The 15,076-nt window shown below is 43.8% G+C and overlaps 1 protein-coding gene across 1 annotated transcript in view; it reads left to right on the top strand.

The window, feature by feature from the left end:
• Window positions 1-7,467, top strand: part of LOC142260525 (solute carrier family 35 member E1-like) — a 32,674-nt gene extending 25,207 nt beyond the window's left edge. The window contains exons 4-6 of the mRNA XM_075331973.1: window positions 131-256; window positions 1,437-1,682; window positions 5,228-7,467. Of these exons, the coding sequence (XP_075188088.1) occupies window positions 131-256; window positions 1,437-1,682; window positions 5,228-5,452 (597 nt within the window). The 3' untranslated portion in view covers window positions 5,453-7,467. The remainder of the gene's footprint in view (window positions 1-130; window positions 257-1,436; window positions 1,683-5,227) is intronic.
• Window positions 7,468-15,076: the final 7,609 nt, after the last annotated feature.

Here is a 15,076-nt window from a genome sequence, read left to right as displayed (position 1 = left end):
TGTTATTTAGGGACTTGTTTTCAGCTTGGCAATACTATATTTACTCCTGTACTCTTCCATGTTTACTGTGCATTGTAGTTTATAGAAATGCCATTACTGCTTACATAACAAGTCCCCTTTAATTCTGCAGGTGCTCCGAGACTCTCGTATTCACCATCTGCGCTTACTCAACCTCTTGGGCTGTCATGCTGTCTTCTTCATGATCCCCACATGGGTGTTATTAGACCTGTCGTCCTTTTTAGTGGAGAGTGATCTGGTGAGTTGATTTGGATTCTGCTGACTTAATGTTTAGCAGATGCGTTAGATTGACTTTATCCAGTAGTTTTTTTTTTTTTTATCGTAACCTATATGCGCATTGTCGTGATAAAAAGCAATAGTGTAAACAAATGAGTATCTTTGAATTGTAATATGAACCACTTTCTTTTCTTCATGTAACATAGTAGCATATATCCTTGGAGGCTAGTAATGAAATGGATAAAAGACTTCACTCATGTTTACACTACTTAAATAATTTTGGTACCATGTAATAATTCGGGTACATTGTAAATCTCACCCCTGTCTGTGTGGTAGTGACTAGTGATGAGCGGCACCCAATACGTGTGCTCTTTCCTGCATTGACCCCTCTATCTCTTTACAGCGAACCTTAAAGGGACCTGTCTGGAGCAGTATGCACCCAGAACCATGAGCAGTTCTGCGTGCATATTGCTAATCTCTGCCTGATCGTCCCTGTATACACTAGCATAGATAAAGGGATCTTTAGAAAAAGTATTTCTAAAGATCTTTTATCATATGCTAATGAGCGCAGGGACTAGTCCCAACAGCGTTGCTTCCCTTGCTAGTCAGCACAATTAGCTTGTTAGTACGCCCACTGGGGTGTGATAACATGCTAATGAATGTGTCAGAGGATCATCTCACTCACCTCTTCTGCCATTGCCGCCTGACGCTGGATTTCGGCTCACTGCGCATGACCCCGGACTTCCGGTCATGCGCACTACTTCAGTTTGAAGCTGGGACGCGTTCACCCGGCTTCATAGTGTGCATGACCGAAATCCAGCGTCAGGCGGTGGAGAGGTGAGTGAGATCATCCTGTGATGCTGTGCACTCATTAACATGTTGGCACACCCACGGGGTCGTGCTAACAAGCTAATGGAGCCGACTAGCAAAGGAAGAAACGCCCTTGGGACTAGTCCCCTCACTCATTAGCATAACATAAAAGATGTTTAGAAATACTTTTTCTAAAGCTCTTTATCTATACTAGTGTATACAGGGATGGTTATGCAGGGATTAGTAATATGCACCTAGAACTGCTCGTAGTCCTGGATGCATATTGCACCTGACAGGTTCCCTTTAAGATTCAAAATGCAAAAATAGTGGTTAAGAGAATAATTATATTTTTTCTGTATTTTTTACACTTATTTTCTGTTTCTCCTCTTCAGACTTCTGTTTCCCAATGGTCATGGACTCTCCTCCTCCTCGTGATCAGTGGGACATGTAACTTTGCCCAGAACCTCATTGCATTCAGCATTCTGAACCTGATCAGTCCTCTTAGTTATTCTGTAGCGAATGCCACCAAAAGGATCATGGTTATCACTGTATCTCTGGTCATGCTTCGTAACCCTGTGACCTTCACAAACGTTCTAGGAATGTTAACAGCAATTCTTGGAGTATTTCTTTATAACAAGGTGAGCAGAATGTGGGACTGATATGAGGGTCTACGGATAGTCTTTAGCTTTGTGATCTTTTTTTTTTTTTCTATGGTAATGAATGTTACATCACATGAAAGCCTTGTGTGTCTAATATATGTTTTCAAAAGTTTGTGTTTGTTGCTTATGGCAACAGTATTCTACGCACGCAGGAAAACAAAATGGCAGAATCTAATACGATATTCTAAGCAAGTAAGAGCAGAGGAGTGATAAAATTCTTGTTTCTGCAAGTAAAGTCCATCAAGAATATACATGGTGATATGTCACAGACATTGGGGGATCAATGCCCTTCATATTCCACAGTTAAGAACTGGGTTGCCAATTGTAAAACGGGCCACTTCAGCACCAATGATGAGGAACGTCCTGGATGACAGAGAGTGGTTTTTGTTCTGGGGATCATCGATTCTGTGCACAGCCTCATACTGGAGAATCGACAATTTTCAGCTAAAGCAATAGCAGACATCATGGGGATTTCCTGTGAACGTGTTTGTGTCATTATCCATGAACATTTGGACATGAGGAAGCCATCTGCAAAGTGGGTCCTCAAATGTCTGACATCAGATCAGAGAAGCATGCGAGTGAAAACTTCCCAGTCCATTTGTCAGCGTTTTGAGACTGATAAGAACTTTCTGGATCGACTGGTCACTATGGATGAGACCAGGATTTATTTGTATGACCCTGAAAACAAGGAGCAGTCAAGAGTGGAGGCACAGTGGTTCTCCTCGTCCAAAGACGTTCAGGGTGCAAAAATCAGCCACTAAGGTGTTGGCGTCTGTTCTGGGATAAGGAAGGTGTGCTGCTAGTGGACTACCTTCAAAGGGTTCCACCATCATAGCAAGGTATTACATTAAACTTTTGGACCAATTGAAGGCCAAAAGGCGCGGCAAGCTGTCCAAAGGAATATTGTTCCTGCAAGACAATGCCTCCGCTTGCACTGCACAAGCGACAACGGCAAAACTGGCAGAGCTGGGCTTGTAGCTGGTTGACCACCCACTTTATTCACCAGATCTAGCTCTTTCCGACTATCATCTGTTTCCAAACCTGAAGAAACACCTCAAGCATACCAAATTTCACACCATTTCTGATGCCATGGCTGCTACGGATGCCTGGTTTGAGGCACAACTGAAATCCTTCTATTTCCTAGGCTTACAGAACTTGGAATACTGATGTAAGAAGTGTTGACATCTGTGGACAGTATGTGGAATAAATGTAAAGTTTCATCCTCCTATCTCGTTTTTTTTCTGGGTAAAGCCAAAGACTTATCAGCAGCCCCTTGTACTGTTGATATGTAGGGAGTAAATATTTTCTTGAATTTCTAATTGCACCATTTCAGAAATAAACTTAACTTTAAAAGGGTATTCTGGGAACACCAAAATGAATGGCCTATCCTGGTATTGTAGCTTACTTTGCTAAAGGGAATAAGTCTGAGCTGTAATAGAACACAATAACTACTGAAAATAGCAATGAAGGGGAGCTACTTCCGTTTTAGTAAGATGATCCTTAGGGCAGTTTGGACTCTGACTCCATACCAATCTACTATTGATGGCCTTTTCCTAATACTAGGATTAAGCTTAACGGTTGAGATCATTTTCTGTTTGTCTGACTGACTTGTTCAGATTCTAGACATCAATTATACACCTATCAAAACTTGAATCAGTTAAGAGTATAGGGCAGAGTTGCTATACAGGGCTCAACACTCAGAGCACTACTAGATCTGCTGCAGAGAAAACACTGCATCAAAATGACAGCATGTAGCCTAGCGAGTGCCACCTCGCTGGAATCAGACTCTGCCCCTACATCATGTAGCTCTCAGATTACAAGTCAAAAACCTGCTGACAGATTGCCTTTAACCCCTTCACCACCTTTGACGTATTTGTATGTCCTATGCCGCGATCATCCCCACACGTCTGCTGATCTGATCAGCAGACGTGTCCAGCTAACAGCAGCTAGTGGATCTCCTGTTAACAGCTTCTAAAGCGGGCTTTACGCACTAGGATTTCGCTACAGCGATCTCGTTGGGGTCACGGATTTTGTGACGCACATCCGGCCGCTGTAGCGATGTTGTAGCGTGTGACTTCTAGGAGCGATTTTGGATCGTTGCAAAAACGTCCAAAATCGCTCCTCGCAGACATGGGGGTCCGCTGCCAGTTATCGCTGCTGTCGCTGGGGCGAAGTTGATCCTCGTCCCTGCGGCAGCACACATCGCTACGTGTGACGCCGCAGGAACGAGGATAATCTCCTTACCTGCCTCCGGCCATAATGCGGAAGGAAGGAGGTGGGCGGGATGTTATGTTCCGCTCATCTCCGCCCCTCCGCTTTCATTGGGCGGCCGATTTGTGACGTCGCTGTGACGCCGAACGGACCGCCCCCTTAGAAAGGAGGCGGTTCGCCGGTCACCGCGATGTCAAAGGGCAGGTAAGTACGTGTGATGGGGGTGCGCGATTTTGTGTGCGACGGGCAGCGATATGCCCGTCGCGCACAAACGATGGTGGCGGGTCTCATGCTAGCGATATCGGGCCGGATATCGCAGCATGTAAAGCCACCCTTAGATCGCACCGTCAAACTCTTGACAACGCGATCTAAAGCGCTCCGGCATGGATCGCGTCTTTCCCCACAGCGATCACGGGGCGCCAATGGGTTGGCATGGCAGCACGGGGTCAGATGATGACCCCTGTCGCTGCCATGATGTGTTTCCTGTGAATGCCGGCAGAGCGCTGGCACCCACAGTAACACAGCATTTCTCCTGAAGCATCGCTCTGATCAGGAGAAATGATCGGTCTGTGCAGTCCTAAAGTCCCCTAGTTGGGGGTCTACTGAAATAAGTCTAAAAAGTTTTATAAAATTCATATTGCCTCCCTCTACATTGAAAATAAAATAATAAAGCAAAATTTTCCCCACATATTTGGTAATGCTGCGTTCAAAAATGCCCAATCTGTCAAAACATCTGTTATTCTGATCGGTAAACTGTGTAGTGAGAAAAAAAAAAATTTAAATGCCAAGATTACTTTTTGGTCGCAGCAACATTGCATTAAAATTCGAGTTGAGCGAGTACCTAACAATTCATATCCTCTATACTCAGAGCGAGTCCAATGTAACGAGTAACCCGAATGCCGCACTATTTCTGGGAGTAGTGAATAGTGCAGAATTCGGGTTACATTGTCCGTTTTCCCCCCTTGACTAGCATTGCACACACTATTTGGAATGACTACACGAGTATTAGACAATACTCGATATGAGTATAGTGAGTACAATGAGTTAGCCGCTCGCTCAACTCTAATTAAAATGTCATAACAGGCGACCAAAACTACACAAAAATTGTATAATCAATAACATCAGCAAAAATTAATTTATGGCTCTTGGAAGAAGAGGAGAAAAGAAGGAAAGCTGAAAATTGCCTGTGAGTGAAGGGGCTTAGTAATTTAGGCAAATGTTACCTATTTTTAGTAATGTTTTTGTTTAAAAAAAAAAAGTAGTGGTTTATCCTTGGGTGCACCATGGTATTGATCAATGTATGCTTATTGCAGGCCAAGTATGATGCTAACCAGGAGGCAAAGAAACTACTTCCTCTTATAAGTTCTGAAATTCAGGGCTTGGACCACCACCGTGAGCTTCCTGAAAAGGTCCAGAATGGAATGCCCTCCTTTACTCCAGGAAGAGACTATCAGTATGCTCGGACCAGTGTACTGACTGATCACTTTCAGTACAGTCGACAGAGTCACCCCAACACACACAACCGATATGACGTCTGAAGCCTGTTTCCTACTGAGCATTCCCCCTACTCCTTCCTGCCTCACACTACTCATATTCCGATTGCAACACAGCAGATTGCCTCTCCTGCAGTTTGCCTGCCCACTGATCATTGGCTGGTTCAGAATATGACTAAACTTGGAGGAACTCTTTTATGGGACATGGTCATCTCCGAATGACACCCACGCCATGTTTCCATAATAACTGTAGAGGGTCCAGGATATGCTGACTAAATCACACCCCAATCAATTATTCTATTCATCCCATGTCTTCAGAAGTATCTCAAGGCTGCTGCATGCAATCCTTTGACCCATTAAGGAGTGGGAAAACCTGTTTCACTGTCAGCATTTTTTTTTTAACAGCAAATCAAATGTATAAAAGACTTAATGCCAAATAGTGGCTCACTTTCTGGATTTTAGAATTGTACACATTGGAGTGTAAAGTAGTTGTGAGTATACCTACCCATTTCTATTACAGCTTAGATCCGAATTGATAGTTTTAATGTCCTATCAGCCATATTAAGGGCATTCTCATGTGGTAAGCATGAATGGAGCATTGATGAAGTGTAATGAAGTTGCTCTAACCAACAGATATAAATATATGAAACATATCTTATTGCTAGGTGTTTCACAACAGACGTCTTGGTCCCTGATTCATCAAAGTGTATGAGCCAAAAATCTGGCGTAAAACACTTGGAAAAGTTGCACAAATTGTTGTGCAACACGCTTAATATTTTGCTACTTTTCACACAGTTTTGGGTAGCTTCGCCAAGATGGGCATGTCGTGGCGATGCCTGCTCATCTAATTCATTACTAGATGTGGTAAGCCGTACGCCAGAGAGCTTTAGCCAGTCCCTGACGAGAGGAAGATTGGTGGCGAGGCTCATGACACTTTTAAGACTTGTCTGATTCATTACAAGGCGTGCACCTCTTAATGAATCGAGCATCTCTGACTTCAGCGCGCCTCCTCATAAAGCCTGGTGAGGACAATGCCGGCCTTGATGAATTGGGGCCATTGTGTTTTGCACAGTTTACTACACACGTACAACATTTTGCACATGAGAAAAAAGTAGAACAGCACAATTGTCGCTTTAGAGTAACTGATTAGAGAATGTAAATGTAGAGTGGGAACAACAGTGTTGTGACCTATAGACCTATAGTAATGAATGCGATTTTCCAGCAGTATGTAAACTATAAAGGCAGGTATCATCTTGCTAAGGGCTTAACATGAGCATGTGCACCCAAGGTCCGCATAGGTTAAAAACATTGCAGTATACACTATTTTAGTCCATCTTATGGATGAAAATAACGTATGCTCTATAAGGCAGCTCCTGGACTTATATTATGGACATGACTGGTCTGGTTCTTCATACTGCCGTCTCTGGTGGTCTTTGCACATTATCGAAGCCTCGTCCCAATATCTCTGTGAAATGATTGCTTTAACTACTATGTAGTAAAGCAATAGTATGGCATAGTAGTGGCATGACAAGGCCGCGTTTCACACTTCTGTGAACAATGCCTGGACTGATGGTCTCCGTCAGACATGAAGCTGTTAGTTATACACTGGGCCTCCCTTGACTACAATCTCATCAGATTATTCCTCTTATTATGGCTTGTGCTTGGAAAGCAAAAGGGTGAAGTCTGGTTAGTTACTGTGGTCAAATGCTGTACTTTTGTAAATACATGAGGAATATTTCCAAATTATTTTTTTTTTTTTATGTTCCTTTTTTAAGAAATATTTTTTAACCTGTTATTTATTATGACTTCCTTTTACTCTGAGTAAAAGAAGACCGATGCTGTGGCTAGTCCAAGATAGCATTACCGTCCCCATACGACCTAGTAAATTATTCCTGGAAATATCCTCAATGCAAACTAAAAGTACTCCACAAATGTAAGATATAATACCTATATATACTGTTCATCATGCAGTATTAATGTTCATAGCGTGCAATTAAATCTTTGTTTAACCTGGACCTGTAAATGACAAAATCCATCATTAAACTGCTATTGTAAATCAATCTTGGCTTAAGTCTGTATTGCTGAGTATAATCTTAAATCTTTTATAATCCTGCATTTGGATCAAAGCTGGACATGGAGGTGAAACTTGGTAATGTCTCAGCATAATGAAAGTAGCCAATATTCAGTTGGAAAAGATCCATGGTAGGTTACTTAAGCTGAGTAGTGGATGTTTAGGTATCTCTTGCCCCAACAATGGTATTTAGGATTTGTTGATTAAAGGTCCACTTTAAACAGAACTCCACTTTGGCTAGGCAACAATATACTAAAGGCCCCGTCACACTAAGCAACATCGCTAGCAACATCGCTGCTAACGAACAACTTTTGTGACGTTGCTAGCGATGTCGCTGTGTGTGACATCCAGCAACAACCTGGCCCCTGCTGTGAGGTCGTTGGTTGTTGCTGAATGTCCTGGGCCATTTTTTAGTTGTTGCTGTCCTGCTGTGAAGCACAGATCGCTGTGTGTGACAGCGAGACAGCAACAACTAAATGTGCAGGCAGCAGGAGCCGGCTTCTGCAGAGGCTGGTAACCAATGTAAACATCGGGTAACCAAGAAGCCCTGTCCTTGGTTACCCGATATTTACCTTTGATACCAGACTCAGCCGCTCTCACTGTCAGTGCCGGCTCCTGCTCTGTACACATGTAGCTGCAGGACACATCGGGTTAATTAACCCGATGTGTGCTGTAGCTAGGAGAGCAAGGAGCCAGCGCTAAGCAGTGTGCGCTGCTCCCTGCTCTCTGCACATTAGCTGCAGCACACATCAGGTAATTAACCCCATGTGTGCTGTAAGTAGGAGAGCAGGGAGCCAGCGCTCAGTGTGCGCTGCTCCCTGCTCTCTGCACGTGTGGCTGGTCACTGGTTGCTGGTGAGCTCACCAGCAACTCGTGTAGCCACGCTCCAGCGATCCCTGCCAGGTCAGGTTGCTGGTGGGATCGCTGGAGCGTCGCAGTGTGACAGCTCACCAGCAACCTCCTAGCAACTTACCAGCGATCCCTATCGTTGTTGGGATCGCTGGTAAGTTGCTTAGTGTGACTGGACCTTAAGTCTTCGGGAAACCAGAATTATTTTCTACCTACCTTCTAGATCCTTTATACTTATATCATGTGTATTTTTGTGGTTTAGATAAGTTCCCCGTGCAGATATTAGCTTCCCTTTTTAAAAGTGCCTATCAAAAATGATATTGTTAAATCAGGTCTTTGTTAATTTATTTCTTTTAGGCCCTGTGCGCACGCCGCGGATTTGCTGCTGAAAATGTGTCTAACATTGCTACAGTTATTCCCCAGCAAATCCTATGGGTTTTAAAAAATGCTGAGTGCACACTGCGTTTCTTTTTATACCTGCGGATTTTCCGCTGCGAAATTAATGTGCATGTCACTTCTTTTCTGCAGGTACCTGCGGTTTTTGCCATAGATAATGGTAAAAATCCGTAGGGACCAACCTGCGGAAAATCATGCGGATTTTGGTGCGGTTTTTTACCGTGGTTGCGGAATTTTTTAAGAGGGTCCGGATTTTCCTTAAGAAAAAGGCACTTTCTAGTGCGCACATAGCCTTAAACTTTTGGCAATGCATGTCTGACACTGGATCTCCACCATTCACAATGGGCGATGTCACAGCCGACCCTGCTCTCCCTCCCTTTACAATGACCATGTATAGATAGGATCTGGGGTCTGATCGTGGGTGCCATGTACATGCTTTGTTTCCAGACACACAAAAAGAAGTTGGAGTCCTAAAAAAACAAAATCTTCAGTGGTCAATGTGAAAATCGCAGGATTTTTTTTTTTTTTTAAATAGATATTGTGATTTTGTAAATACAAACATTACCAAATTTAATTTTTCTTTAAATACAAAAATTAACAAACTTGATTCAAACATCAGGTCATTTTCTGATTGCCTCCCGCTAACCTGCTCTTTTCCATCCACGTTCTTTGCTAAATCTTCACTTGTAAAGTGGCTTTACTAATTTACATGTTTTAAAGGAACAATTAGTTAATGAGTTATGTAACCAACAACATAGGATACTGCTTTAAAGGGCATTGTGCTACAAACATAGACCTCTAAATGACATCTTAATGATATTCTCATGGGTGGTGTGTATTGATATTAAGATTCCAGTTGAGAAGGCTGGAAAAATATGGGTGTGATGTCTCCATAATAAGATGCCAATGGAAGAGGCTGCAAAAACTAGGTAGACAAATGCTGATAAGATCTTTCAACTGTTTGGAGCCAGCTTTTCTTTCGAGCAGCATAGTTTCTTCCCTATGGGACTCTAATCATAATGCTGGGAGTTGTAATAGATTGGTAATTGAAAACTGCCCTAATATACAGGAATTTTCTGGTGGGAGTTTTATTCTTGGTCATAATACAAAGCTCTTAGCTAGTCACAGGGTTAAAGTGAACCTGTCAGGTGCAATATGCTCCCAGAACTGCTCGTGGTATATTGCTAATCCCTGCCTAACCGTCCCTGTATACACTAGCATAGATAAAGCGATTTTTAGAATAAGTATTTCTAAGGATCTTTTATCTTCCGCTTATGAGTGCGGGGACTAGTCCCAAGGGCGTTGTATATCCGGACTAGTCCGCACTCTTAGCATGTTAGACGTGCTAACATGCTATTCAATTCAGCATCACCTGCCATGATGCGCGTACCTGTGTTCCCTGTGACCGCGCTTCTCAATGCCGGGCACTTCCGGTCATAAGCAGTATGAAGCCAGGTGTATGCGTCCTGGCATCAGAGAGGTCTACTGTACATGACGAAGTGCCCGGCATTCAGAAGCGCTGTCACCGCGAACACAGGTATCCGTGGCTCCGCTGGTGATGTTGAATTGAAGAGCATGTTGTACACCCCTGTGGGCGTGCTAACATGCTAAGAGGGTGGACTAGTCAGGGGATATAACGTCCTTGGGACTAGTCCCCGCGCTCATTAGCATAAGATAAAATATCTTTAGAAATACTTTTAGAAACACAACCGTTGCCGGCTATTGCCATTCTCGCCCTGCACTTGGGGTACGCCGGTGTAATGCGAGTGTAGTGTGATTTTTCTCTTGCCCCATAGACTTGAATGGGTGTGAGAGAAACAAGACTCGCATTACAATCGCAGCATGCTGCGATTTGTGTTCTCGGTCCGATTAGGGCTCAGAAAATAATCGCTCATGGGTGCTGGGACATAGAGTAATATTTGTCCGAGTGGAATGCAATAAAACATCGCATTCCACTCGCTCCGATTTTCATGCCGTGTGTCTTAGGCTTATAATATAAAAAGCGAGATCCCACTTTCACAGAAAAGCAGGTCTAAGGGTTGGTTCCTGGTCTGTATGTTCAAACCCAACTTTTGCTAGTAGTTTTGGTTCTTTAGGTTGATATAAGGGGACACTAAAAATAACCAGTCTGGGGCTGGCCATCTGCCCATTCTATAATAGGCACTCCCTTAAGGCCGGTGTCGCACTTGCGAATGCTTCGCGTGTATCTCGCGCGAGTTTCACGGTGCATCACCTGTCACGGACTCTCACTCTGCTCACAGGAGCTGGTCGGTTGCATGCATCTCTGTGCAGCTGAGACTCTCCTGTGAGGAGAGGGTGAGTCTGTGACGGGTGATGCACCGTGAAACTCGCGCGAGATACACGCGAAGCATTTGCAAGTGAGACACCAAGCTAAGGCTTTCATAGACATTTGGATAGCGGTTGACCAAATGATCATGCAGCCAATGGTTTATCCATCCCCCCCCCCCTCCTCAAAAAAAACAAACCCCAAACAAACCCACATTAGACTGTGGACTGATCCAGCAGATAGCTGGATCACGCTAAATTCACCACATAATAAATTTACCACAACTTGTCAGTGGGTGCACATTGCCTGAAGTGGCACTGCAGTCATGAATTGGGGTAGTGAAAATTTTGCTATTCTAGCATTGTGTAACTATTTTGTAAAAAGCTATGATGAGTTGCCATCTCCGATGTAAAATCTGCCAGATTTATTATAGTGGTTCTGGGCTGTTTGATAAATTGGGTTACTTTTAGATTAAGTTTGCACCACATATTAGTTTGTGCCTAAAATGTGTGCCACAGTTTTGATCTACTGTGTTGCATATAAGGTCACGCCACTAAAAAGTGCTTAAAATGCATGATAAATATGGTGCGAGTCAGGAATGACAGAATTCTTTTGGAAATTTTTACCAAAAAAGGGACTCCTATTAGTATGAGTAATCTTCCCCACTGCTTTTAATAGGACATCACTACTTAATGTTATGAAGGACTGGCCCAGAAGAATATTACATTACCAATAACTGTGTTCGGTTTAGTATGAGATCTGTTGAGCTGTAAATAAGAATTTTTCTATAAATAGGATAATAAAATATTTAGGCCTTTTTAAAAGAAATATAATGTGCATGGCTTCAGGCAGGTACTGTATAAATCAGGATATGCCATGTGCTTGAACTGTTAAGTTCAGTGTATATATATGCTTTTAAAATAATTTCTAACATGTAGGCATATAAAAAACTTGAGCGCTTTTTATCTGGTTAAGTCCACGTGCGCACATTGAGTATTTGGTGAGTTTTTCAGTATTTGTAAGCCAAAACCAGAAGTGGGTAATAAATACAGAAGTGGTGTCCATGTTTCTATTATACTTTTCCTCTGAATGTTCCACTCCTAGTTTTGGCTTACAGGAGTGGGTAATAAATACAGAAGTGGTGCCCGTGTTTCTATTGTACTTTTCCTCTGAATGTTCCACTCCTGGTTTTGGCTTACAGATACTGAGGTAAAAACTCACAAAACCAGGACTGGGTAATAAATACAGAAGTGATGCCCGTGTTTCTATTATACTTTTCCTCTGTCCCACTCCTGGTTTTGGCTTATAGATACTGAGGTCAAAATCTCACGAAATACTGTGTATGTACGTGGCCTAAAGGACATTGTTCTCTTTGCTCTTCCTTTTATCCAGGAGTTAAGTTACTCACGCTAGCTGCTTTTGGTAATCTGCTCCACCCTGACCAGCCCTGTTCACATGAGCCTGTACTGTGTGCACATTGTCTAGTGGATCTCTATGGAGCCGTGATAATTGCTTGTACAATAATGGACTGGTCTGCTAAATGCACCTCAGCAGGAATCAAAGGATATCCTGCCATAAGTGATTTACATTAATAAGGTACAATAAGCTATAGGAATAAATTATATTTACATTTAAAAGGAACCTGTCATCAGAAATTTAGCTATAAACCTAAAAGTTTCCCCCTCTGCAGCTCCTGGGCTGCATTCTAGTAGGTTCCTCTAGTTTTTCTGGCCCCTTTTATACCAAAATAAACACTTTATAAAGTTGTACCTTTTTCGTATGTAAATTTCGTAAATTATCCATGGGGGCGGACTGCCTGGTGTCGGTTACTGTCCTCCTGCCGATTTACGCCGCCCCCGAACGCTGAATTTCATATCTCAAGACGCCGCCCCTGGGCGCCTGAGGTCCTGCGCATGCGCTGTGCGACTGTAGCGGGACTGTGCACTGCGTGCACGTGTGACCGCTGGTGACGTTTTGCGCAGGCACGAGGTTATGGGCGGTGCTGTGAGTGTCATCAGCAAGTGCCGCCCATAACCTCGTGACCGCACTTTCCCCTCTGCCTCCAGCTTTCTGCGCCGGCCAAATGACCAGACGTCACCTCCTTCCCATCGTACCCTGCAGCAGGAAATAGATGGGAGGAGCGGAGAGGACCTGAGCGACGTACAGAGAGTGCGGCCACGAAAGTATGGGCGGGCACTTGCGATGCAGTCACAGCGCCGCCCATACTCTCGTGCCTGCGACCACGTCACCAGGTGTCCCGGCGTGCACGGGACCTCGGGCGCAGTGGGCGGCGTCCTGAGGGATGATTTGGAGCGTGGGGGGACGGCGTAAGGGACAGCAACGGACGCCAGACGGCCCGCCCCCATGGAGAATTTACAAGATTTTCATACCAAAAGGTATAACTTTATAAAGTATTTATTTTGGTTCAAAAGGGGGCACAAAAAGTATAGAAACCTTACTAGAATGCAGCCCAGGAGCTGCAGAGGGGGAAACATTTAGGTTGAAAGCCAAATTTCTGATGACAGGTTCCCTTTAAGCTTCTACTATGTCTTTTTTCAACCAATCAATATGCATTCTCTTGGTAGGAAAGAAGAAAAAGATTAATGCTTGTCAAAATAGCATTCATAAGTTTACAAAGCGACAGACGGATTCTCTTCAGCAGCACTCCGTCTATATAGCTCTACTGCACTCCATTAGTCACTTTTAGGTTGGGGTAACACTAACGTATTAAAAATCCGTTCCATTTTCATCCAGAAAAGTAGGATTTTTTTTGTCTCACTTTTCATTCATGTGCTGTGCATGTGTTGTCCGTATGCTGTCAGTGTGCAATCCGTTTTTTTTTTTCTCACCGGTCATCCTTGTGCTGTTCGTATGCAAGCCTTTTTTTTTTTTTTTTCTTTTTTTCTCAGCAAGTATTATTCATTTACAGTCATTTACAGGACATTTACAGTGTTCTATGCTACAGAATAGTAATGTATCAAAAAAAAGACATCACTATTATGGTGTGGTCCGTGTTGCGTCCGTATTTTCTCGCACCCATTGATTTGTATTGGTGTGTCTCGCACGATTTCGGCATACACTCGCAGGCTGCTGCAACTTTTTTCTCATACAGAATCTGGATGAAAAAATAATTTCCCATCTGCTCTAACTCCTTGACTAACGTTGGCCTGAGTGCAATGTAATATTTTCTCACATTGCTCTTGTCCAATTCATAGGCTCGTGTGAGCAAAACCTTAAGGCCAGAGTCACACTTGCGAGTGCCTCGCGTGTAACTCGCGCGAGTCTCTCATTGAATCATCCGGCACGGACTCTCACTCTCCTGACAGGAGCGGGTCGGTTGCATGTATGTCTATGCAGCTGAGATGCTCCTGTCCTGAGAGTGTGAGTCCATGCCGGGTGATTCAATGAGAGACTCGCGCGAGTTACACGCGAGGTACTCGCAAGTGTGACTCTGGCCTATGGAGAAAACCTATGAGAGCTGTCAGCAGAGGAGTGTACAAACCACGTATAGGCGTTTGATGCATCATGGTGGGGCTAAACATTTAGGCTGGGGCCACAGAGGATTACTGCGATCCCCTTGCATGACACTCTGCTCACGCTGGCAGTTCAGCAGAGCCGAGTGTCATGCGATTGTCCCTGCAACTGAGGTCCGATTGTGTGAGCGGACCTCAGCTGCGGAGGACGGGCCGGCGCTGCGGAGGGGAGGGAGAGATTTATCTCCCTCTCTCCTCCGCTGCCGGTTATTGCCATTCTCGCACTGCACTCGCAGTACACCGGTGTTCCGCGTGTGTAGTGTGATTTTTCTCTCGCCCCATACACTTGAATGGGTGTGAGAGAAACAATGATCGCATTACAATCGCAGCATCCTTCAACTGTCTTCTCTGTCCAATTAGGGCTGAGAAAATAATAGCACATGGGTGCTGACACACAGGCTAATATTGGTCCGAGTGGAATGCGATTATTTAATTTATTTTTTTTCTCGCACTCCATTCGCACCGATTTTCATGCTGTTTGGCTTAGGCCTTGGTGCACTTTGCCACATGCTTGTTTTCAATCTAAAAGATCT

This window comes from Anomaloglossus baeobatrachus, unplaced genomic scaffold (genome assembly GCF_048569485.1).
Source record: "Anomaloglossus baeobatrachus isolate aAnoBae1 unplaced genomic scaffold, aAnoBae1.hap1 Scaffold_120, whole genome shotgun sequence".
Classification (NCBI taxonomy): Eukaryota; Metazoa; Chordata; class Amphibia; order Anura; family Aromobatidae; genus Anomaloglossus; species Anomaloglossus baeobatrachus.
Note: the sequence above shows the minus strand (reverse complement) of the source record. Positions and strands in the feature narration are given on the sequence as shown.